Source organism: Stegodyphus dumicola, chromosome 5 (assembly GCF_044657685.1).
Source record: "Stegodyphus dumicola isolate Sdum_Otavi_A_Nest chromosome 5, ASM4465768v1".
Lineage (NCBI taxonomy): Eukaryota > Metazoa > Arthropoda > Arachnida > Araneae > Eresidae > Stegodyphus > Stegodyphus dumicola.
This window is the reverse complement of record NC_140772.1, coordinates 50547832-50572853: the sequence shown is the minus strand read 5'-3', so window position 1 is coordinate 50572853 and position 25022 is coordinate 50547832. Positions and strand designations below refer to the sequence as shown.

General features: G+C 30.2%; 1 protein-coding gene across 2 annotated transcripts in view; it reads right to left on the bottom strand.

Annotated features, from left to right (window-relative positions):
- Window positions 1-25022, bottom strand: part of LOC118189809 (ankyrin repeat domain-containing protein 13D) — a 71637-nt gene that overhangs the window by 5361 nt on the left and 41254 nt on the right. For both annotated transcript variants that reach the window (XM_085816642.1, XM_035360476.2), the window contains 2 exons: window positions 2010-2110; window positions 55-125 (listed from right to left, as the gene is read on the bottom strand). In XM_085816642.1, the coding sequence (XP_085672768.1) occupies window positions 55-125; window positions 2010-2110 (172 nt within the window). The remainder of the gene's footprint in view (window positions 1-54; window positions 126-2009; window positions 2111-25022) is intronic.

Here is a 25022-nt window from a genome sequence, read left to right as displayed (position 1 = left end):
AAGAAAGCAGATACAGTTCTTAAACTTCCAAATCTTACAATTTCGGAAACTTACTTCTGCAAATCTTCATCTTCACTTCCACTAGTATTGGGCTTTTGAGCTCTAAGTGCTTCCCAAATGGTTACCTACATCATATAAATATTTATACAAATATTATAATTTATATTATTTATTAAACTATACTGACATATATTGAGGGTTACAAATTTAGAGTACAAATATATTAGGTAATAATGAAAACCTTGTATGGCAAAAACAATATTACCACTTAAAGATTTGAAGAATTTTACCTCTTGTTCATTTAATCATTAAAAATTATAAATTATCCCAAAAAATATCAGTTGGTGTACCGCTAGAAAGAAGCAAAGATGAGAATAATGTTGAATTTCTTGAAACCCTGAGCATAATAAAGTGGGCTGATAAGTTTTGCCAACACTATAACATTTTTACTTGAATCAGATATATCTGGATAAAACCAGTTTTATATAAGTATATGATATGTTGAAAGTCAAGAACGGAGATGCATTATATTGGGTTTTAATGAAAGTTTCCCACCATCGCAAATATCGTCTGCGCAAACAATTCCCATTGGCGTGTTTAAGCATATTTTCTCAAACAATTTTTGACATTTCAAAGAAAGAGACTTGCTTTAGAACACTGTCCTGTGAAATTTATAAAAAAATATCATTATCATTATGTACATCGTGTCTGAAATGGAACTGTCACACTACCAGATAAAAACCATCATTTACTTCCATATCTGTTTGCAAAAAGTCTGCTACAGGATCTCACCAAATCATGCGTACAGCATTAGGTACTAATATTGTATCATATGACACTGTGAAGGTTTGGTACCAAGATTTCAAAAACAAGGACTATGACATTCAAGAAGCACAGCACTCTTGCCGGTCTACTGATGTTGATGAGGCCCATCTGTGAGAACTTGTGGAAGATCAGTATGCAACCAATCAAGAGCTTGCTATGGAGTTTGACGCTAGTGCCATGCTAATTAGTTGTGATATGCATCGTATAAACTTGACAAACAGCTGACTCAAGCAGATAAAGAGCTACATGTTCAGGCCTGCATCAATCTGCTCGAATATCAATGCAAGAACAAAATTCTGGACTAAATCTTCACTTGTGTTGAAAAGTAGATTTACTTCAACAACACAGGTTGAAATGAAGTTGATCTGTTTTTGGACTCGCTGCCACTAAGTTTCTGGGCTGAAAGCTTTGAAAAACTACCAAAACGTAGTTTTTCAGAAAATCGTACATTTGGGTGGAGATTACTACCCACAATAAAGGCACTGCTTTCATGTTTTTTCCCCTAACTTTATTAAAAACATTTTTTTTTGGGAAAAATTTTCATTACAACCAGATATATCTATCAACCCCATACCTGATCTTTAATATGCATTGATTTACATTTCCCACTTTGAGCATGACAAAATGAAAAAATGTTCAGACATTGAGAAATTCTAATGTGATATGAAAGAGGTTAAAATAATTATGATAATATTTATTACAGCTTCAGTGGTCAGAGAATTCCTATTTAAGGATAAGGATGTCATGTTGATTTGGGGGGAGATAAGGGAATTAAAAAGAATTTTCGGAAAATAAAGCAATTTTGATCTGTGAAAAAATTATACCTTTAATTAATTGCTTTATAAAAAAAAAGTACTAGAATTCATAATTTTACTAAAATTTAAAAGAATCATTATTTCCAATTTCAGATGCAGTTATAACAATAAAGACTGTTATGATATTTATTCAGAAAATTTTATCTTTCCAATTTTGCAAATTGTAGACAATAGAACAGTAACCAACAATTATTACACAATAAAAGTCGTTACTCATGACCGACGAAAATCATATCATTGTGATTTATAATGTGCTAAACAGAGATACAACAAAATTAATAAAGATGATCTAATTCTAACAAAGTTTATTACTGAAATTAGATTATTAAGGTGTTACTATGTAAAGAAAAGGTTAGAAAGTTTTATAACCTGATCCTCTTCACTCCCTGCTTCCATAAGAGACTGCTGAATAGCATACTGTAAAAGTTCGTCATCTTCATCAATACTGAGAGGACGAAGCGAATCAGAGCCTAAATATAAATTCAAATTTCATAAATGGAATCACTTTATTATTCAAATTTAAAGAACAACAATAATTACAACACAGGGCTCAACATAAATTATTTTTAAGAATGTAATAAATAAATAAAATAAAAATTAATATATAAACTTTTAATTTAAAGCACATAATAAAGATATGTATTTATATGTTTTGAAATAGCAAAATTTGCAACAGCTGTATCAAAGGATATCATAAAATATACTTTTGTTTAATTATATACATCATTAACACGTTGACTGACATCGCACTTTTTGGATTCCGGTCTGAAAAGCCAAATCGATTTAATCATATTATGTTATTAATTTTTATAATTATATTTTTTATTCATTTTTAAATACATTTTTTGTTCATGCAAGCTAGCATTGATTTTTTGTTCTTTACCGTAAGCCATCTATCAATATTAGCACTGATATATTCAGAGTTTAATCGTAGTTGCACAAAAAAGACAAGTAAACACAGTACAAGATAATTCGTAGTTGGCGTCCTAGAAGAAAATGCAATCTACGAGTTATCTCGTAGTTGGCAGTCAATGTGTTAATAACAAATTCAAATTTATAAAAAATTTCACACTGAAACTTCAGAAACATATTTGATTATCTGGATGCAGAAAATCTATGCATTTATTTTTAATTTGTCTATGTTACATTCAATACAATGATAACCTTTAGTACTTCTTTAAAGTTTGCATTCCAGGAGATCAATAATGGCTAAATATACGTTCAAGACATAAATCATGAAAGATGGCTATGAAAAACACACACTCTTGATTTTGTTTAGTTAAAGTTACGCATATGTTTTATAAATACATTATTATAGGCACCAAAATATATTAGAATAAGAGTTTAAAATTTTATTCTAATAATTTAAATCTCTTTAAATTTATTGGGACAAGAGTTAATACACATTTATTATAAGAGTGTATAATATTAAAGGACTATTAATGAATTGCAAACATTTTTGAATTTTAATGAAAGATAAGCATTTCAACAGCTGTAATTATTTGATATTTTTTACCTGTTATACTCTATGACAAATATTTCTAAAGCATATTAAGCCTAAATTATAATTTACAGCTATCTTATTTTTGCAACACTTTCAAAATAAAAACATTTGATATTCTCAGTAAATAAAAACTTTAAAACTACTAAAAACAATTTCAGTACTCTCTGATTAACTGCCCAAACCTGGCAAGAATCAGCAGGCAATTTGGCATGTTACCAAAGAAGTAGGCAACTCATAATTTAATGAAAATGTATTTATCTTGCAGCCCACTAATGGCTGCATGCACATTACACTGAAGTGACAAAAGTCATGGGATAGCAATATGCAAATATACAGATGGCAGTAGTATCGCGTAGAAAATGTATAAATGCGAAGTGCTTTGGCAGGGCTTTCATTTGTGCTCAAGTTATTCATGTGAAGAGGCTTTGACGTGATTATGGCCGCATGACGAGAATTAACAGACTTTGAATGCAGAATGGTAGTTGGAGCTAGACACATGGGTCATTCCATTTCGAATATCGTTAGGGAATTCAACATTCCGAGATCTACAGTGTCAAGAGTGTGCCGAGAGTATCTAATTTCAGGCATAACATCCCACCATGGACAGCGCAGTGGCCGACCACCTGCAATTAACGATCAAGACCTGCGACGTCTGCGCAGAGTTGTCAATGACATCAGACAAGCAACACTGTGTCAAATAACCGCAGAAATCAATGTGGGACGTACGAGGGATGTGTTCGATAGGACAGTGCATAGAAATTTGTCTTCCTTGGGCTATGCCAGCAGAAGACCGACTCGAGTGCCTTTACTGACAGCACGACATCACCTGCAGTGACTCTCGTGGGCTCGTGAGCATATCGGTTTGTCCCTAAATGATTGGAAAACAGTGGCTTGGTCAGATGAGTCATGATTTCAGTTGGTAAGAGCTGATGGTAGGGTTCGAGTGTGGCGCAGACCCCACGAAGCCATGGACCCAAGTTGTCAACAAGGCACTGTTCAAGCTGGTGGTGATTCCATAATGGTCTGGGCTGTTTTTACATGGCATGGACTCGGTCCTCTGGTGCAACTGAACTGATCACTGACTGGAAATGGATACCTTCAGCTACTTGGAGATCACTTACAGCCATTCATGGACTTCACGTACTCAAACATCGATGGGATTTTTATGGATGACAATGCGCCATGTCACCGGGCCACAACTGTTCGCGATTGATTCTTCTAACCAATTCTGGACAATTCCAGCGAATGATCTGGCCACCTAGATCACCCGACATGAATCCCATGAAACATTTATGGAACATCATCGAGAGGTCAGTTCGTGCCCAAAACCCTGCACTGTCAACACCTTCACAATTATGGACGTCTATAGAAGGCAAGCATGGCTCAATATTCCTGCAGGGGACTTCCAACGACTTGTTGAGTGCATGCTACGTACAGTTGCTGCTCGCCGGGCAACAGGAGGACCGACAAAATATTAGGAGGTATCCCATGACTTTTGTCACTTCAGTGTATGCAAGTGCGTGATCCATGTGGTTGCAGTTTTGAATGTTGAAGGTCATCTTTGTGGTTTCTGCTTGTTGGATTTATTGTGTGGATATCTTTCTTGTAACAAATAAATCATAATGCCACAATGGAGCTTGCCTGCTAGTGAAAAAGTGGTGCATTTTTTTAAATTAGGAATTTTAAATTAGGGGAGTTAAATGTTTTATTATGGATGTTTGTTGCTCTTTTATACTATTTTCAGAGTTTCAGTATCTATGATTCTTGCACATTTAATTTTGTTAATTTGTTGCTGTTTTATGTAATTTTCAGCATCCTACCATTTTTAAAAATGACTACTACTTTTCACATATTAGGCTGCCAAAAAATTAGTTGCTAATAACTGGCGACTTTGTGGGAGGTTCAAAGAGTAGCTGTAAAGTTACATGTTTATAATCTATTATTACCTTTCCTATTTATAAAATTAAAAAGAAGGTCGGAGAAATAGTTATGTACAGTGAATAACCAAAACAGAAATCAGTTCAGAAGACTGCATTTTATCCCCTGCTACAAATTTAAAGGCTCAGAATCAGATGAAAACTGCAAACAAAAGGTATCTGTTGTTCCAGAAAATGTATAACTGGGGTTCTCAACCAGGGGAAAATTTCATAGTTTAAGGATTTGATGCAGTCAGCCTTTTATTTATTTGTTAAGTATTTAGTTTTAGTTTATGAATACAAAAAACTACTTTTACTCAAGTTTTGGCATTTATCAACTTAAGATAATCTAAATCTAAAATATCTGTATGTGTTTTTCAAGTTTAAAAGAAAAGGGAAGATGATCTATCAATGGTGAAATGGGTACACAAAGCAAAACAAGTACAGTACCACTGATGTATAACTGTCAAGACAAGTAAATGTGGCCTTTGCATTTCTGACTGTTGATGCAAGAAAGATGGATCATTCTGCATTTGAAGTGATAACAACCTCTTTGGGTTTACAAAGATAATAATATCAATCATATACCATTCATACATAACTGAAGGATATACCACAGTACAGTGAGCACACATGGATTATCCACATGCCACACATCACCAGGATAACTGCAGGCTATCCAATCTGGGATAGACTGCAAACAATGATGATGATCAAGATCACTTCCAGACTTAATATCAGAATTCCACATACCATTGGCTGTTGCTGACTGCATATTACTAGACACCATAATTTGCATGTTGACCATAACATCAAAACTATCTTTGCAGAATAATGTGTTTTTAGAATGTACTGACTACTCACATCTTACATGGAAGGCAGTGATTTATATCATTAGGGAAAATGCATCATCCCACCAGGCTTCAAACATGTAAACATGGCTCAGTACCACTGAGTTCCAGACCAGATTTAAAAGCCAACTAATTCTCTCTAAGATACCGTGTAAAATATTTCTCTTTCTTTTATCTTTGAATCTTGTACAGTATAAGAGATATGATACTTTACAGTAATCTTGTTTACCTTTGAGATGTAACTGGAAAGCATATCCGGCTTGCAATCAGGAGGTCTAGAGTTTTAATCTCAGCAAAGGAAATGCTGATCGTGTTTTCCAGCTTCAAAAATTTTCTACACGAGTTCTACTACTGATGTGTGAAAGTTAGATCCATGATGATGGCTGACATAACAGATTTAATGATTTGGTTTATCCGGTATTGATATTCCTAAACTTGAGGTCAAACTAAATAATATGGATCACTCATTAAAACCAATAAGAAAATGAAATTGTAGTCAAGTGGAAAAAACTAATTTTGAACATTTTACTTTAAGCACTATTAACTAACTAAAAAATGTAACACCAATACTTGCAAAGAACTTATTAATGCACACACATGGGTACCATACTTCATGTGAAGCTGAAATGAAATAAATAGGTTTCTAAAGTAAGTGAAAATATATCAAATCATCCAGATCTACTGAGAGACTAGCTGGAATGAAATGGGAAGACAAAAAGAAAATTTTAATTACAAACTCTTTTATAAGTCTAATCTTTGCTTATGGTGCTGAACTTATCATTGCATATGAAACATATTATCCAAATTTGACATCTTATTATTGTGCAACAGTGTCTGCATCCATCCCAGTTATAAAGTTACAAACTGGTATTGATTGTTTCAGCAAACTGCTGATTTTAAGCGGCACTGTCTTTTGGAGAAAATCTATGCAAGAGAAATTTTTGGCTCAACTGCTGCTCAAGCAACATAAGATTAAATACTCAGCTTAATATTTATTCAATTTCTTAATACAAGCCTGATGAAATATGCTATTGCACAGCTTGACTTTGTTCTCTTGGTTCATTAATATTTGGAGATATACTTACATCTTCCCAAGTTTAAAATTAATTTATCACTCTTGCTACCACCTAGGAAAGATACCACATCAATGACTATATATATATGTCCATACAGATGGTTCTGTAGAAGAAACTACTCAAAGGGCTGATGCAGATATTTCCTTCCAATTTTTTCAACTTTAAGAACCTCTGAGTTTGGATTTATTTAATTTGATGCAGAAAATGTTGCAGATTATTTCATTATCACTTCAAAAACTCCTTGAGAGATCACAATTTTTCCCCCCTCTTGATAGTTTCTCAAGTTGTCATCTAGAATATTATAAATTATAATTTGGATTCTACATCCACTCAGTATGACTTTAAAACAATCTTTGAGTCTACTATGTAGAGACATTAGGTTGACTGGAAGCAGGAGAGATGAAAAATGAGCAATGCCTTTGCCGGCAATCGAACTACGGAATACACGCCCAGCTTGCTGACCACTACACTACGAAGGCAGGAGAAATACCTTACATACTTCCCCTTTTAAAGAGTGACTGGGGGTTTAGGGGACCCAATTACCAAATCCTGGGTGAGGAGAATCATCATCCACCACCCTTTTAGTTTGGGTGCCACTGTAGAGACATTAGGTATTTTGGAAGCAGGTGTGATGGAAAATGAGCAACATCCTCGCCAGGAATCGAACCACAGACCTCTGGAATATGCGCCCAGTGTGCTAACCACTACACTATGAAGGAATGCTAAGAAGGTGGGAGAAATACCTTATAACTTCTTCTAGAGAAATAATTCTTTTGTATATTCCAAGCCATTATGGTTTCTCTAGAAATGAAAATGCAGATAATCTTGCAAAAGTAGTGTTTTCCTTAAGCCCTACTCACTCAAGAAATGAAAAAGGTCCATTATACAAAATATGCATAAAAAAATTAACAGTTATATATGCATAAAAAATAAACAGACATATGCATAAAAAAATAAACAGACAAAGAGCCAGCAATTGGCAAATTCTGAGATGATCTCTGGTAACTGCATTCAATTCCAGCAAATACTTCTGCAAGTTATTTGAGTCTCTTCTGTCTAACAACTAGCCAAGACCATTTGCAAATTCCTTTGTATTGTATATGTCTCTATGGATCTCCAGATTGCATATCATGTCAGAAAAATGTTAAAAATGTTAGTATGAATGGCAAGAATCTTCATGTCTGCTCAGCCTGACTGAACATATGTGCATGTATTATAACATGCTTTTCAATTCTGGAAGTACTTCGTCTTTATACTATTATAGCAAGGTACCATGAAAAAGTTATACATGTAATATTTAAAAAAAAAAAAAAAAAAATGTGGATAATGTTGCAGCAAAGCATGACTTGCAATTCTTCTGGCAACATTCCAGCATTTGCTGAAATGTATGCTTCTGCATTCAAAAATTATCATTTAGGTCAAGGAAGACCACTTTAATTATGAAGAAGTTGTCCTTTTGTGTGTTATTCACTTAATGTACAGATACTTTATCAGGATAATTTTGTTTAAAAAAAATATTACCAAACACTTCGAATAACATAAAGGTAACTATAATACAACAATTACAAGATTTCTCAAAAATAAAACCAAATAACAGTATAATCCCTAAATTACTTTTGAAAGTTTATGATGCAATAAAATACAAATTTTTAATAGATTTTGTAACACTTTATCCAGATAATCAAAAATATATAACAAATTTCCTTTTAATCTAATAAATATTTAATGAAAATCTAAATATTTTTATTAAAAAATCATTATGGCCTTATATACATTCTAAATATAATTAATTATTCTGAAACACAAGGAAAAATATTTAAGCAAAGCAGATATACAAATCCTTCCTAAAGGAGGGATGAAAGCACTTTTTATGTGTAGCTTATCATGCAAGCATCCAGTTTAACCTATAACTAAACATATAGGTTCTCATGCACTATGTTACTTATTACCTATCCTGAAATACAATTTAACGCACCTGACAAATTATAGCTTCCCACATTCTTCAATTAGGTACTTGCTATACTGGAGCCAGAGTAATGCAAATGAATATTACAGTAAATACAGTTTCAATAAGAAAATTATACAATCAATACCAAATAACAAAAAGGAGTGCACATTACAAAGTGCAAAAACATTAAAATAGATTATATAAATAGAAAATTTTAAAAATTATCATACATATCAAGTAATTTAACTGTTGGCTCATAAAATGGGGGAAGCAAATTCTTACAGAATAAATTCTTCAGAACAGATGCTAGATGGCATATTTTTAATATAAATTTTATCTTTATTTGCGCTAATTTTTACGGTGAATTTCTTCCTTTATTTATTATTCGTATCATAAAAATGATTTTTCTTGCAATAATATGCACCAGATGACTTGGTTAATTTATAATTTAAATACATATATAAAAACAGAGCAGTTTTTATACATTTTCAGCTTATATAACAATTATAACAAGAATACATGTTTTGTACATATTGAATAGTACAGCACTCTAAGCCAATTATGCCTGATGGAATTTTTAGTTTAACACTCATGAATAATGATAGTGATATGACTGCTATCATACAGTAATATTTACTAATGTAAAAAAAAAGATTAACTAAGATCTGTTATCACAATTACAAATATCTATAGAAGCTTAGCAAATTCTAAAACTCAATTTGAATATTTATAGCCCTTTCTGCTTTCTATTTACCAATATATAACAGCACAATAAACAAATCCTAATATTTTCCAGTTAGGGAATTTGACAAACTGAATGATAAATTAACTTCATTTACAGTAAAAATAAAAGTTTATTTAATAATATGACAACTATTCTGGAAGATACTACAGCTATAAAATAAATTTTAAATACAGAAAATATAAAAACAATTTTGCAAAATTCAATCTTGGTGTGAGGTGAGTTTCACAGAAAAATCCTAAACATTTTGAGAAGGAGTTAATTTGAATCCCTCCTCTTTCAGGAACAGAATTATTCTATTTCTAGAGCTAAAAAGCATAATTTTAAAAAATCAAATCTGTAGTTGAAATTCACCTAATTTTAACTTAGAAATTGGTGTCTTTTCTTCTGAACATTATAAAAATAGTTACTGCAAGTTTGTCATCGATAAGCAGTATTTGATGTGGAAAATAATGTTATATAATAATGCTTCCCAAACATTTTAACCTGGAACCCACATGCACAGACAGTTACAATTTGATTGTTACATAAAATTCCTTGGGGAATGTCTTCCCAGAAGTGATAATTATTCACAGTTACATATAATTCCTCCCCCCAAAAAGGATTCCTAGAAGAAAATATGACAAAGCAATAATAATAATAATAATAAAAATACAAAATACTTATAATTATAGATTAGTTCATAATTGTAGGTCACTATATATAACTATACAATAAAAAAAGAATATTTCAAAACTTTTCACAACCCATCAAAGAACTGTCTTTCAACCCAAATTTTGGGAACCACTGTTATACAAGAATTAGTTTTCATAAATTCAAAAACTTTCACACACATATAAAGCAGAATAAATTATGCTGGAATAGTAATCACTTTTGAAAGTTTATGGATCAAAATTCAAGTCAGATTTATTACTTAAATGAGCATTGGTTTAAAAAAAAAAAAAAAAAAAAAAAAAAAAAAAAAAAAGGCCTCAAGTCTTGAAAACTAATTTAAAATGGTTATTCACATAAAACCGTTTTAATTTAAAATGCAAATTTTTTAATGAAAAACCCTTTCAAAATATTACAAATTAAATTTACTAATATTATTTCCCTAAAGGAAAATTTAAAGAAAAAGGGAATTGCAGATATTTCTAATATTTCTTTAAAAGAATAGTTAAAAAATTGTTTCTGGAATAAAGAATAATTCAATATTTGTCTAAGGCAGAGGTTCTCAACTAGTGGTACGCAAGAGAAAAATATGTGGTACTCAAACAAGCAAAGTATTTTTAACTATTAAATTCAAAAATTAAAACCCCAATATCCTGATTGAGTTTTTTCTCTAACACACATAAATTTATGCGATCTTAGCTTTGTTCAAAATCAATAGCCGTAAATTTATGCGATCTTAGCTCTGTTCAAAATCAATAGCTGCTTATAGACTTCAGCAAGAAGTAAATGATCTGTCTGCAAAGCAGTTTTCGTGGTTATTCCATGTTGTACGTTTCACAAATATTTATTTAGCTGTAGACATAACAAAATTTACCATAAATGATAATGCCCTTTTCAGCGTAATATAAAAACTGAAAGCATTCAGATTTCTTTCTTTCTTTTTAGCTGAAAGGGCATTAGCCCAGAAGGACTATTAATTTTGTTTTGCCAGGACTCATTATAAACTTTTCCAAATTGTTTTTACTAAATATTATCGCTCTGTATTATACTTTAAGAAATTTAATGATGAAGAATCTGTATAAACCTATGTATGTTTCTCACATTGTGATAAATCAAAGGTACCTAGAGTCATCAAATTTTGAATAACATAATCTTCCACCGAATATGGGCATCTGAAAGCCGTAATATGGAATTTGGACTTGGTTATATTATCGATTTCATATTTGCAACACTTTAACGAATTTTTAATTAACAAACCGAACAATTTCAAGGCGAGCAATGGGAAAAAAAAAAAAAAAAAAATTATCTCCAGCACGTGAGACTGTGTATCAAATTTTCTAAAGATATGCTCTTTTAAATATTTTCTGATATTGCTGTTGAATTGAATTTTAGGGTTTAAATGCAAAGAATATGATATTTAATAAATAAAAATAACACACAAAATGTTAAATAAACACTCTTTTGGGCTTAATACAAAGTCTGAAGGCTTTCAGATATATATTTTTAAACATTTCTATTCAGAAATTGAAAAATAATCATTGTAAAATATAGTGGTGGTACTAAAGGTTTTCAATTTTTGTTTAGATGGTATGCGTTAGTCAACAGGTTGAGAACCACTGGTCTAAGGAACTAGTAAAAAAGTGTCTTTTAGGAAAGAAAGTGATTTATGAAAACAAAGCTCTTGAGCAAATCATGGAAAGTTCTAAACATAAACACCATTTGTTTATCTAACTTTTTTAGTTTCATACTGATAAAGATTATACAAAAAATTATTTAATGTATAATAAAATAAATTATATGCAATTTATGTCACTCTAAAAATTCCAGAAATGTATTTATATTTAATAGATATATTACAAAGGACTTATAGTATAAAAGAGATAAATACAGTCCCTTTTTTAAAATTAGGTGTTTTGATATTCAGTTAAATGGTGCTGCAAATTAAATTTTTAAATAAAAAATTCTGCTAATGCTATACAGCAAAATTATAATGAGCAGTCACAAAGGAAGTTTTATGCATTTGGAGTGCACACTATTAAAGCTTCATTTCTTTAAGTAAAATACACCTACACCCCCCCCAATTTTTTTTTTTTAATAATTTAAATATTTAAGTTATGTATGTTGTAGTTAGTGATTTAAGTCTGAATCTCTTGATAAGAATCACAACACTTAATAAATATCCAGAGGAATACCAAATCCTGTCTTTTTCGAAAAAATGAAATTGATTTATTAATGTCCAACAAAAGCATTTCTAATTTTTAAATGCTAGATCTCTGCTGTGACATGGATAAGGTACATAAAAGTTTGAAGTGAAAATTCTGAAACACATCCTTGAAACCATATAGAAAAAAGGCATAAATATACCACAATGGAAAAATTGGTCCTATGAGTAAAATACTACATACAGACTTTCCAGATAATTTTAAAACCAAAGAAATTCAAAATATAATAAGCTGATGACCGAATAATAAAATAAAAGAAGATGCAAAACCAGAAACTTTTCTAAAATTTAAAACAATTCAGCAAAACAATTAATAATTCATATGATATTTATGAAAAATATACAAAGCGTATTTTAAAACTAAGAATTTTCAAGAAAATAATAATAAGTTCAGAGTAGAAAATAAGCATTAATGATCTTAATATTTAAATTTCGAAAGTTATCATCATTTTTCAATATTGATCATTCTCAATTAATATTAAAGGTGCTAAATAAAGAAACATTAAATAAGGCAAGTCACTAAAAGTAAGTAAAAGTAACTTATAAATTTATGAAATATTTCTCAAGTATTACAAAATTTAATTGTATCCATATGGTTTTGCAAAAGCTGTAGCATAATTACAGAGGAAGCAATCGCTGCTATGAAGATCTGAAGACTAATTTTTGATACCTGTCTTCAGTTAATTCCAATGCATTGTGCAAAATGTTTTTTCAAAATTTTCTAAGATTTGGCTTTTTACAGCTCAAGTATTCATTGAAACATTTTACAGTTTCTCATTTTGAATCATAGTAATACCAGAAACCATATCTATCTTTTAAATTGTTTTCTGCTTTTTATTATTCTAAAAATGATTGGTCTTCAGTAAGCAAAATAAGCAATCTATAGACCATGCTTGTTTTTCCTTTGATCTTTCCTTATCTCACATTGCTAACAAATAAAACTATCCCCAAAAGCACTCACAGGTTTCAATCATATTAATTAATTAAAAATTTCCATTTTATTGCTAAACTGTAGGCTGTAACAATGTACAACACAAACATGATTTGATGATAGATTTTCATAAATTGAATGTGTTATTACTAGTATGCTTTACAAATTTTATTCAGTGTGTTGCAAAGCAAGAAGGACATGTATAAAAACTAAACGCTTACACACTTCTCATTCATACTTTGCTGTTTTTATTTTTATAATATATTTTCCACCAAAGATAAAATTTTCTTCCAATATAAATACAAATCCAAAATACCTTCAATTTTTTAATTACATTAATACATTTATTAAGCATATTAACAAGTTTATAAATCTGAACTATAAAAAATAATGCACTTACATAAATAACTACCCTTTTTTTTATTAAAATACAGAATATCAAAAACAATACAAACAGTACAGATTAAACTGGATGCTGCATAATAAATATTCTGATATTTTCATTAATTCTACTTCTGCATGTTATTTACATATTTTGAAAATAAAACTAAAAAAAATATGCCATAAAACAAATTACAAAGATTAAACATGAGAAAATTAAGCATTCGTGAGAAACTAAACATTTAGCTAAAAAACTACTAATCTATAAAGGGAAATAGCTAAAAAATATCTTTATCTTTTATATATATTAATAACTGAGGTCATATAAACTTGCCTGAAAGTTAGTGTTACACAGAAAATAAATAGCATATTTTTAATTACAATCTAAATATATAATCAAAATCTAAAATTTTAAATCACAAAGTTTTACTTAGAAAATTGTTTTATTTTGATATTTAAATCAATTTGCATACATATACCTGCTTTTATAATTATGCTGATATTAAAAAATTAAGCATTTATTTTATGCATTTTTAGAAATAAAATAATGAAGTTCACACAATAAAAACGAAAATTTATAACCTTTTTTTTATTTAAAATTGAATTTTCTAATCAATTCTAGAAGCAAAAGCATAAAATTTAAGCAAGTGCTTAGATAAGATAAAACTTGTGGGATTATTTTGTCTCACAGCTAGCTGTTTTTCTCATTTTTTTAGTGAAAATATTCTGCCAATAATAATTAAATTACTTTTTAGTTAAAATGCCAAAATATTACTCAACCCATTTAATATTTTTCTACTAGATCATATATGCATACTTCTGTTGATAAAAATTACATCATGAAGGAATCAGCTGAAATTTATTTAATTTACTCCGCATATTACTTGTAGTAATACAAAGAAAGGATTAAATTTACAAAGCTAATACACGAATGTTAAATTACCCAAAATCAATACTTGGTAAAACTCCCATGTGCTGCAATAAGAGTTTATAATTGTTGTGTCCCTGAAAGATGGCAGCAAAAGGTTTTGAATGTTTACCTAACGAATACTATTCCACATTATTTCTATGCAAGGTCAGAGTTGATCTGCATTTGCTGCAGGATGAGTGTCACAAAGGAGTTACCAGTCCAATAAATTTTGGAAATATTCAGTAGGTGAAATGTGTGGTGAATAAGTCGGTCAAGGAAGAAGCTGTACCTGAAATCCTAAAAAGTTTTGAGAATTTCTAGCTGAAATACACCTACAAAAATCCATTGAATGAAGGGTAAGATTTTGAATTCCACAACCTCCCTGATACAGTGATTGCTCATGAGATTACATTCAATTTGTAGCAGATAAGAGCATATATCATACACAGTGGTACCAAAGACCATTAAGTGGATGATCACTAACTAAAATGTTGGATAATGTAATTCAGAAATTGGCTTTTATTCCTATAGTGTATAATACATATTCATTGTTCCATTCCAAACTGAAAATGATTTCATTCATCAGAAAAGATGCTTTGTTACTAATCAGCACGCTAGTGGCTGTGTTAATGACAAGGAAATCCTGCACAAAGCAATGAATGGCTATGCAGTATATAGTACAGCAGATGCCAATAAACTAGTGAAGCTGACAATGGTACACCTGTACCCATGCTCCAATGTTGTGCATCTGAGGAGATGAATATATAAAGTCGATCACTGTCAAGCAAATGAGGTTTGCTTGTCATCCTGTGCTTACAAAACATTTAATGATCCACAGCCAGGTTTGCATTTTGTCCAGTTCTCTTGAGTTGACTGGTTCCACACACACATCATTCCCGAGGCATTATGCCTCTTACAAGCTACAACGTCAAAATAGGAAGATCCTTCGTTTCGCAAGTTGTTCAATCATCTTAACAGAGAGCATAACTTGCTTATATTGGACCCTTTATCTTCAACTAGACACAGTGACTCTTCAAGAAACCTTCACAGAAAAAAATACTTGCTTTAACATTATGTTAGAGCTTCCTATTTATATGGCCAACATGACAGTTTAGAGGAGGCTTCTCAGCTCCCACATGTACTATCATTACAAAGTTTGTATGCATTCCTTTAAATGAAAATTATGGACTTTTAAGGATTTTTAAGAGCCACGAATAGAACAAATTAGGGATCTATCCACGAATAGAACAAATTAGGAATCTATCAGCAAACAAAATTGAATACACTAACACAATTATCTATGCAATCCCTTTCATGCTTGCAGCATTCTAAGAATAAAACTGAAGTAAGCAGAATGAATTATAATTAAACCACTCTAATAATTAAATAACATAATGCAAATTTCAGAATAAAACTGATTTCTTAAAAGTTTTCAAGTACACATTAAATTATGAATTTCTTGAGACATATTTTGTATTTAATTTAGTTATGCATATTTTAAAGATTTACATGGTCATGATTACAAAATTCTTTTTTAAAAAAAGCACTATTAAAATTGCAATGTAAGGGAATTTTGTAACTTCAAGCAGCAAATAAATTTTATTACATTGTTTTAAAAATATGTATCAACAATTACACATTAAAGGATACAAAAATCCACAATACTACAAAATATTTTTTGTCTTTCTAATCTGAAGTTATTTTAGTTATCTTTTTAGTTATTTAAGCTTATTTATAGTGTTTTTTTTTTTTTTTTTTTTTTTTAAACCTAAGCTCATTTGCTTTACTAAACAAATCTCAATATTCCTATTAGTCTCTGCTTCATTGAAAAGTACATGTTAATATCCCCAGCGATATCTCTCTCAAGAAGAAGTTTTTTTTACTTAATGTAATCAATTCCTTCTCACTTTTTCTTTTCATCTCTGATTCCCCCCCCTCCAAATTGAATTAAAATGTTTTCTTGTTTTTGAAAACTGCTTAGATTTAGAACGTGCAGAAGTTCAGTTTTATTTTCTTAGTAATTTCAATATTACGAATAAATTCAGAAAAACTAATGCACATACACATGGCCAATCTTTTAAAATTGTCAGTGTGCCTGTCCATATGGCAAATAAAGAATTATTTTTTGAAATTTTGCATACTTTTGAACAGTGAAAAATCAAAATAATTAAATAAAAGAATAAAATATCAAGAAAAAAATTTGCTTATTCAATATGATAATTTTGGATCAAGAATAAGAAATTTACATACTTATTGTTATTACCAGTTACTTTTTAAACAACACCAAGACTTCTCACATTGCAGCACTGTGCCAAAACAACAACTTTAATCAGAACTCTTTTAAAACCATAACCAAGCAGCCAGCAGTTCTAAGCACAGTGTCTTACAGTCCTCCATCACAAGAAGAGCTCTTAGCAGGGCCAGCCACCATCTTGGATCCTTTCCTTATTTACTTATTTATTTCATTTGACTGGTACTTTCTTCTTGAAAAGAATGCTCTAGATCAAGGTTTCTTAAACTTTTTTCAGTCACGACCCCTTTTTATCACTGAGACTTTTTCGTGACCCCCAGGACCCCATAGTATTTACAAAAATTTTATGGGACCCCATAAGTATTGCACAAATCTGACACATGCATGAATGAAACTGTCAATTTTTTCACTGTAATATACTATTGCAGTTTTAGGTCATTAACTTTAATTTCTAATTTTAAGACAATTAATGTGAACAATGTGAAAATTTTAAATAAGTAACAGACGAAATGAAAGCGTCCCTTGCAAAGCAAAGAAAATAAATGTTTATATTATAAAAAGAATGCGTCGAAACATTTTCGTTTTTTTCTTTGTCTGTATTGTCTTATCTTTATCTATTCTCAGATACATTGTGTAAAAATATTTGGTAATTGTAAAATTATTATAATAAGTTAAAGAAATATCAAAACTGCTAAAATTTTTGGCAACCCCCTGTTGCAGGTATCGCGACCCCCAGTTTAAGAAACCCTGCTCTAGATAGTCCCCATTGTTCTTTGTGCTGCTGAAACAGGGACAGATAAACATCTGACCTTCTAAAGATTTAAATTGTTTCAATACTAGCAGATTTTTCCAGAACATGCTCTTCCTTTCCTAGTTTTTAGCCACATACTTGAAGAATTTACAAATTCACTTTTAACACTAAGCTCAACCTCCAAATTTCTTGAAAATCACATTTTCATTATAGTAGGGTGAAACAAGTCGAGGTCAAAATCAAAGAAGCTCTTTTTATCAAAGCAGACTGACAGCATTCTTATGGACAATATTTGTTTAGCAAGACTGGGTGAGCAACTAATCATGTGCCCTAAAACTTTCTTTATGATCACTGTTTGTTTTTCAGTGTTGCCATGTCAGTTTGCAATGGCTTCACTACTCTGCATGCTTTGAATGTATGGTCATACAAATGTTAATTCACACACTTAGAATGGTCGTTACAGGAAAGAGATGGAAAACTCAGATTAAAAATAATAAGGACTAGTCAGAAATTTTGGCCAAAATTAAGTACTTTTCAAAACCAAAAATCAGGTAAAAAAAAAAAAAAAAACCAAAGACTTCTAAGAATTTTTAAGGATTTAACGTTTTCTGAGTATTCTGCCACATCTCACTTATAGAAATTCAGTAAAGTTTTAAAACAGTTTATGATGAGATAAGAAACTTTTCATCAAATAAATAATTATAAAGCTCAGATACAATAAGCATTAAAATAATCATGTGTCACAAAATACTTAAAAGAAATCAACAAAGAAAGCTTTTTAACATAGACTATTTTCTCATTGCTGCACTACTTACTATATGGAATTTTATATTTGCATGAGTAGCTGCTTGGGTTGGGGGCTGCTTAATATATTCATTATAAAAAAGAAAAAATAACATAATAATTTTAATCAGCGCATTTTCACTTAATCTAGCTAGTATAATTTCCTTAAAAATATTTCCCGATTTTTAATAATAAACCAAGAGTACTGCTATTTTGATTATCCTAATTTAACCATTTCAGTCCAATGATTCTAGATTTTTGATGAAACAGAAATTATACAATAATACTGAAATTCATTGGAAATGGACATCATTCATCATTTACTTAATTGGATAATTTTTTAAATATGATAACTAAGTTTAATCATACTCCAAAAAGGAAATGAATAAAAAGGTTTCAAAGTATTTTATTTTCATTTTAGTAGATAAATGAGTCTTCCTGCTTCATAATTAAATATCAGATTATTTCTTTCCTTCAAATCTTCTCAACTATGTTTATAGCATATTTGGTATGCTGTTCTATTTTTCAGTCTATACTGGCAATACTGATATTAGTTTACATATTATTTTTATTGAAGAATTTAATGAATTGAGACAACAGTTGGTTTGCATCAACTATTATATATATATTATTCCTATATTAAAATCTCTCTTTTTTTTTTTTTTTTCTTTTTACCTACATAATGAAAGCCTGGCAAATCTTTTTCAAAGAACAATAGAACAGATCAAAAATTAGTTTAAAATAATATTATAGCAAGATAGGAAGCCAGAATGACTAACATAATGAATACTGAAGAATTCCCATATGAATTATCAGCCTGAGACCAGGTAGGGAAACCAACTAAATGCATTTTTATGTAAATCAAATTAAAAATTAATAAAAAAAATTATTAAGAACTGAGTTTATTGCTGATTAACTGCTTAGTTTGTTAATCAGTAACAGAGACATTAAATTTGAAAGTTAAATGTCATTCTTTGCCAAATGGCAACACATTGCTTTTAAATCGCAAAATTTGTTAATTAAAAATTCATTAAATTTGCATAAAATGTGACATAAATAAAATTCAAAATTTGGGCTCTGAGGTGCAGATGCTCAGGTAAAGGATTGGGTGTGCTTCAAATTTGATGGCTCTTGGTGCCACTGTTTTCCCACCCATGCGAGGAATGTATATAAATACATACCATTCTAATTTCTTTAATAATAAAGATTTTACTATATGCTAATTCTACTAATACAATGCTCAAGTTTGTAACTTTTTCAAACTTTTAATCGACAGTAAAATCATAAATTATAATCAAAGTTTTGTATGTTTAACTACAGCATATTCTGCATTTTTATTAGCTTTTTTTTTTTTTTTTTTTAAATTATAGAATTTTTTACTAGAATACGTAAATGCTGTTTAGGTGTGTTATTCAAGACTGCAGATAATTCAAGTGCATTGATATCAATTTAGGTAACCCACTACAAAATGGTGGAAATCCACTGCACATTAAAAGTATGGATAATATTAAAATAACTTAGTTTTAATGAAATATTATTCATAAGATCTGGTGTACTGAAAGTTTAGAATTTGTTCTGCTGCTCAAGAAAATGAGGAACATGTCAGCACTTGCAAAGGCTTTAAAGCTTATAGTTTTATCCAAGTCATTATATTTTATTATTGCCATCTAATATGCCAATTAAAAACGATTAAAGCTGCCATAAACATGTATGAAGTCTATTGATCTTAATGTAATTTTTTTTATTGTTACTTACTTTGTTAATTAGCCTAATGGAATTATAAACTTTAATAGGTTAATATAACCAGAAGATGGTACAGTTATTAATGCTCAGGCAAGCTGTGAACTTGCATAAAAACACTGACTATTAAAAAAAAAAAAAAAAAAAAAAAGCCTACTCATTTTTTTATCCCTGATTTAAAAATAAAAAGATATTCTTAAAGCATCAATTTTCATATATATTTCCATTTTTAAAAATAATATATGCTTCATTTTGCATCATCATGGCAACAGAATTTCAAATTACTTTTTAGACAAAATTATATGAAGACTGAGGATAGAAGGCACCATTTATTTTTTCAATCATTGCTGAAATGTTTAGTGATATTGCTGACATACAAATAGGATATGTAAGAGATGGATAGAATTCAGGAAACTACAAATAGCTGGATATTTACCATATAACTATTTTTTTGGGGGGGGGGGAATTTCTTAGGCTATGTATTCTCAGTTTACATATCACTATGTATGAGACAAAGGTCCCGCATTCTATACATAACTTATCACATGTTGAGGCAATAGACAATACAGTGAAGCAGGGAAACATGCTAGCAGGCAAGACCAAATAGAGAAAGTGACCGTGCATTATAGGAAAGGGCTACTTATAAGATTTGAATCATTTCGTTAAATTTTGAGCTGCTATTGGACAAGAGCTTTACCATACTGCAGATGACACAATGAGGATTAATTCTTCAGGATTCCAGTTAGATTCCAGGAAGCAGACATAGTGAAATTAAAGCTAGTAATTTTGAGTTTGATATTTTTTTATCTTGCATATATATATATATATATATATATATACAAGACAAAAAATATAGGTCTGAATTGTACTTTAAATTAGCTATAGCCTCTTAATTCCTCTTTCTAATTTGGGTACTTCCCCTTTCTATTTTAAAAATAAAATAAAAAATACGTAACTTTTAATTATATTTAAATTTGCAATAGCCCCTCGATTCCTTTTTTTAATTTGGGTACTCCCTCTTCTATTCTAAAAGTAGGATCTAACTTTTTCAAAACTGTGCCATATCTGAAAAATAATTCAGCATTACGTGATCTTAACCTTCTGCAGTTCTTAGCCAATAAGATCAACGAAAAATTTTACTATAAATACACTGCAATTCAAATACATACTCTCTTTCACTCTTCTTTACTGCTCTAGCTTGCACATGCCACTCAGGTCACTGTATTGTCCACTGTTTGATGATGGGTTAAGTTAAAAAAATTGTGGGGTGCATACTGCACCCATAATTCTTTGTGAAGCAAAATTGCTCCAAAAATGCTTTACCCAATAATAAAATTATGTTGAGTTCGGCCACTTCTGTATGCAAGTCCATTATTTTTATCTACATGGCCTTATCAGTCTACGTGTACCATTTGGGAATCAATAAGTCATCTACACCATGGAACCACCAAAGTTAGAATTTACATGGCACGATTTTCACCTGTTTTGTGAAACTTCAATAGAAAATTCATCTGTGGAGAATAGCCCTGCCTTAAAGTGCAGTATAAGTATTTCGTTTATCTGCAAGTTCAAAAGTTGCAATGAAATTAAATTTGGCGTTAGTACTTCAATTCAAGGCTAAACTAGTTAGGAAATTTCATCAGTCACCTCTTTAATATTTAGGGGAGAAAAATGTGCTTCAGATTATCAAAATGATTTCCTGCTTAAAAGATTCAGAATTACAAAGGGTCCAAAGTCGTCAATCTGTCTTTAGTGTGTGCTTCAAGTATGTGCACTAAAAAATTACTATTTGCCCTTCACCTTTTCTTAACAGCATTCTGTCAGTTGAAAATTCAAAATTATTATCTTCATGTGAATTTGACTCAGATTCATTTTCCAACTAAACAGAATTATTAAATATGCTGAGGACTATATTTTACATTTATATTTTCTTTAAAATTTCTGCTATTTGATTGTGCTGCTTAAAAAAAAAATATTGTTCAAGAAATGAAAGCATGACAATTCAGTATTTTTTTAAATGGTTTTGAAAACAAAAAATTCTTATTGTTATTTCATAATGTATTTTTAATGTTGTTGTCATAGTTTATACTAATATTTTCCTTGGTCATAAAATAGATAATTTGATCAGTCATTAATGTAACTAAATATGTTTCATAGAATAAAAAACTGCTGATAATATTAATTATTATTTTGAGATTTGAACACATACTGCTGTTTCTTCTTATACTGAATTAAAAGATAGCAGTGTTTAATGAAATATAAAAGATTAAAAATTATATGGAATTAAAAATATGAATTTTGCTTCAACAAACTAAAGAATTTTAATATTTTATTTAGGGAAGGTTATGAACATGATTAATGTATTTTTGCAGTACTATTTAAATGTCTGAATTCTAAGAATTTTCTGCTTATTTTAAGAATGAAGTGAATATAAATTTTGAAGGCTTCCACCTTATAATTTTTTCATATATAATCATTATTTTTATAATGGGGTGAAATAAAATTTATATATATATATATATATATATATATATATATATATATATATATATACTATATAAATGGAATGTTTTAGTGCACTTCAAAATGGACAGTTGCAGTTACACAAAGAATGGAGTCCTTTTAACTGTCTACCCTCAGGTTTTACACTATATACTCCCTCCATTCTCTCCTTAGGCTGTATATAAGCAGTGACAGCACATGCCTGCTGTTCCCCTAGGAATACGCCTAATCCATAAATTTAATATATTTCTTTTAATTAGAAGAATTAGCTATGGTCTCAAACTCGGTATTTTTTTTTTTTTTTTTCTTTTCTTTTTTCCAGCAGTCACATTCCTCGGGCCGCAGTTTTCAGCTACGACAGACACATTTAATTTCTTTTTATTCTAGAATTTCATGGATAAATAAGGGAAAAAATTTGATTTTATACTGATTGTAATAGATTTTGCGAAACACTATCAAAAAACTATAAAATTCATTATATAATCTTCAAGCTGCGTTTCCCTAAGAATTTACAAATTGGACTCTAAATTTAATTTACGGGAGGATACTTCATTCCAGAATTTCTAAATTACATCTTGAAGCCATTTCTTTGTTTGTTTTCTCAATGAAACTGTAAATATAGTACAAAATTTCCATTTCTTTGCTTCTTACTTTTCCATCGCCAAGTTTTTTTTCTCCTTGAAGGAGAAAAATATGTGATTTTTTTTAAAAAAAAAAGAAACCCTGGTTTTTACTTTAAATTAGCAATAGCCATTTAAATCCTCTTTTTAATTTGGGCACTCGACCTTTTCCATTCTAAAAATAAGATAAAAATATGTAACTCTGAATTATATTTTAACTGTTTGAATCCCAAGCAGCATGATCACGCTGTTTAGATTTTATGTCGAGAAAACCCAGTACATTTCGAACACTGTGGACAAATGACGGTGCACTTGATGTTGATAATGTAAGCACTCGATTTAAATCAAGTGCCCACAAAAGTAAAACAAACAAAGTGCTGTCATGCCGCTTGGTATTTCTCGACATAAAATACAACAAGCTCTACTGCACTGTTAGGGTCTTTTTGTACTCATTTATAGAAAGCGCAGTTGTACTGTTTGGGATTCTTCGACAGTGTTTTTTCAATAATACCCCCTGGGAACCAAACAGTTAAATTAGCAACAGCCACTTAATTTCTCTTTTTAATTTGGGTAAATCCCCTCTATTCTAAAAATAGTAACAACTTTTTCGAAACTGTGTCATATCTGAAAAGTAATTCCACATTCTTAATCTTCTGAACTGTGTATAGTTTTTAGCCAATGAGATTAAAGAAAAATTTTATTATAAATACCGCTGCAATCGGACTATGTGCTCTCTTTTGCCTTTCGTTTGTTACTAAACGGAAGGCAAAAGAGAGCATGTAACGTTTGTTCCGTTGACTCTAGCTTGCACACGTCGCTTGGGTTACTATTGTCCATTGTTTGAAAATGGGCTAAGTTTTATAAATAATGGAGTGCATACTACACCCATAACCAAATATTATGTCTCCCAAAATGCTTTATCCAACATTATTGCTGAATTTGAACACATTTGTCTACATGATTATCATTTCCATCTATGCGACTCTATCACTCTATGTGTGCAGTTTAGGAATCAGCAAGTCATCTATCCCATTGAATTAATACATATATATGGATAAAATTCTGTAATTTTTCCTTAAGACAGCATAAGGTATATGTACTCTTAAGAATCATCATTGAAGCAGTAACAAATTAAAAAGAAAAGAGACTTATCTGTGCTGAAGCTGCTAGATTATAATAAATTGATAATAAATAAAGAAGTAAAAGTTGGAACATAAATTAAATAAAAATTTGGGTACTATTCACTTTTGAGGACTGTAAAAAATTGTGGCGAAAATGTATGCGCAAAAGCGCCAAATATAGCAAATGCGCCCATTTAAAAGCGCACCAAATCTAGTGTACGCGCAGATTTCAAATTGCATAAGTTTAGATAGTTCTATATTTCTTACGGCATTGAAATACTAGTTTCATTTTTAAATCCTTTTTTGATATCCTATGGATTTAACAATTTGGGAATTGCCCATGACGAAAAGTCTGCGATAGAATTTTTCCATAGAAAAGGTATCACTCATTATAGAAAATTATGTTTGAACAACCAAAAAAATGCTTGGTACCGAAATAGCGATGCAGGAATCCATTCAGTTATGTTTAGCCTTTTTTTATAT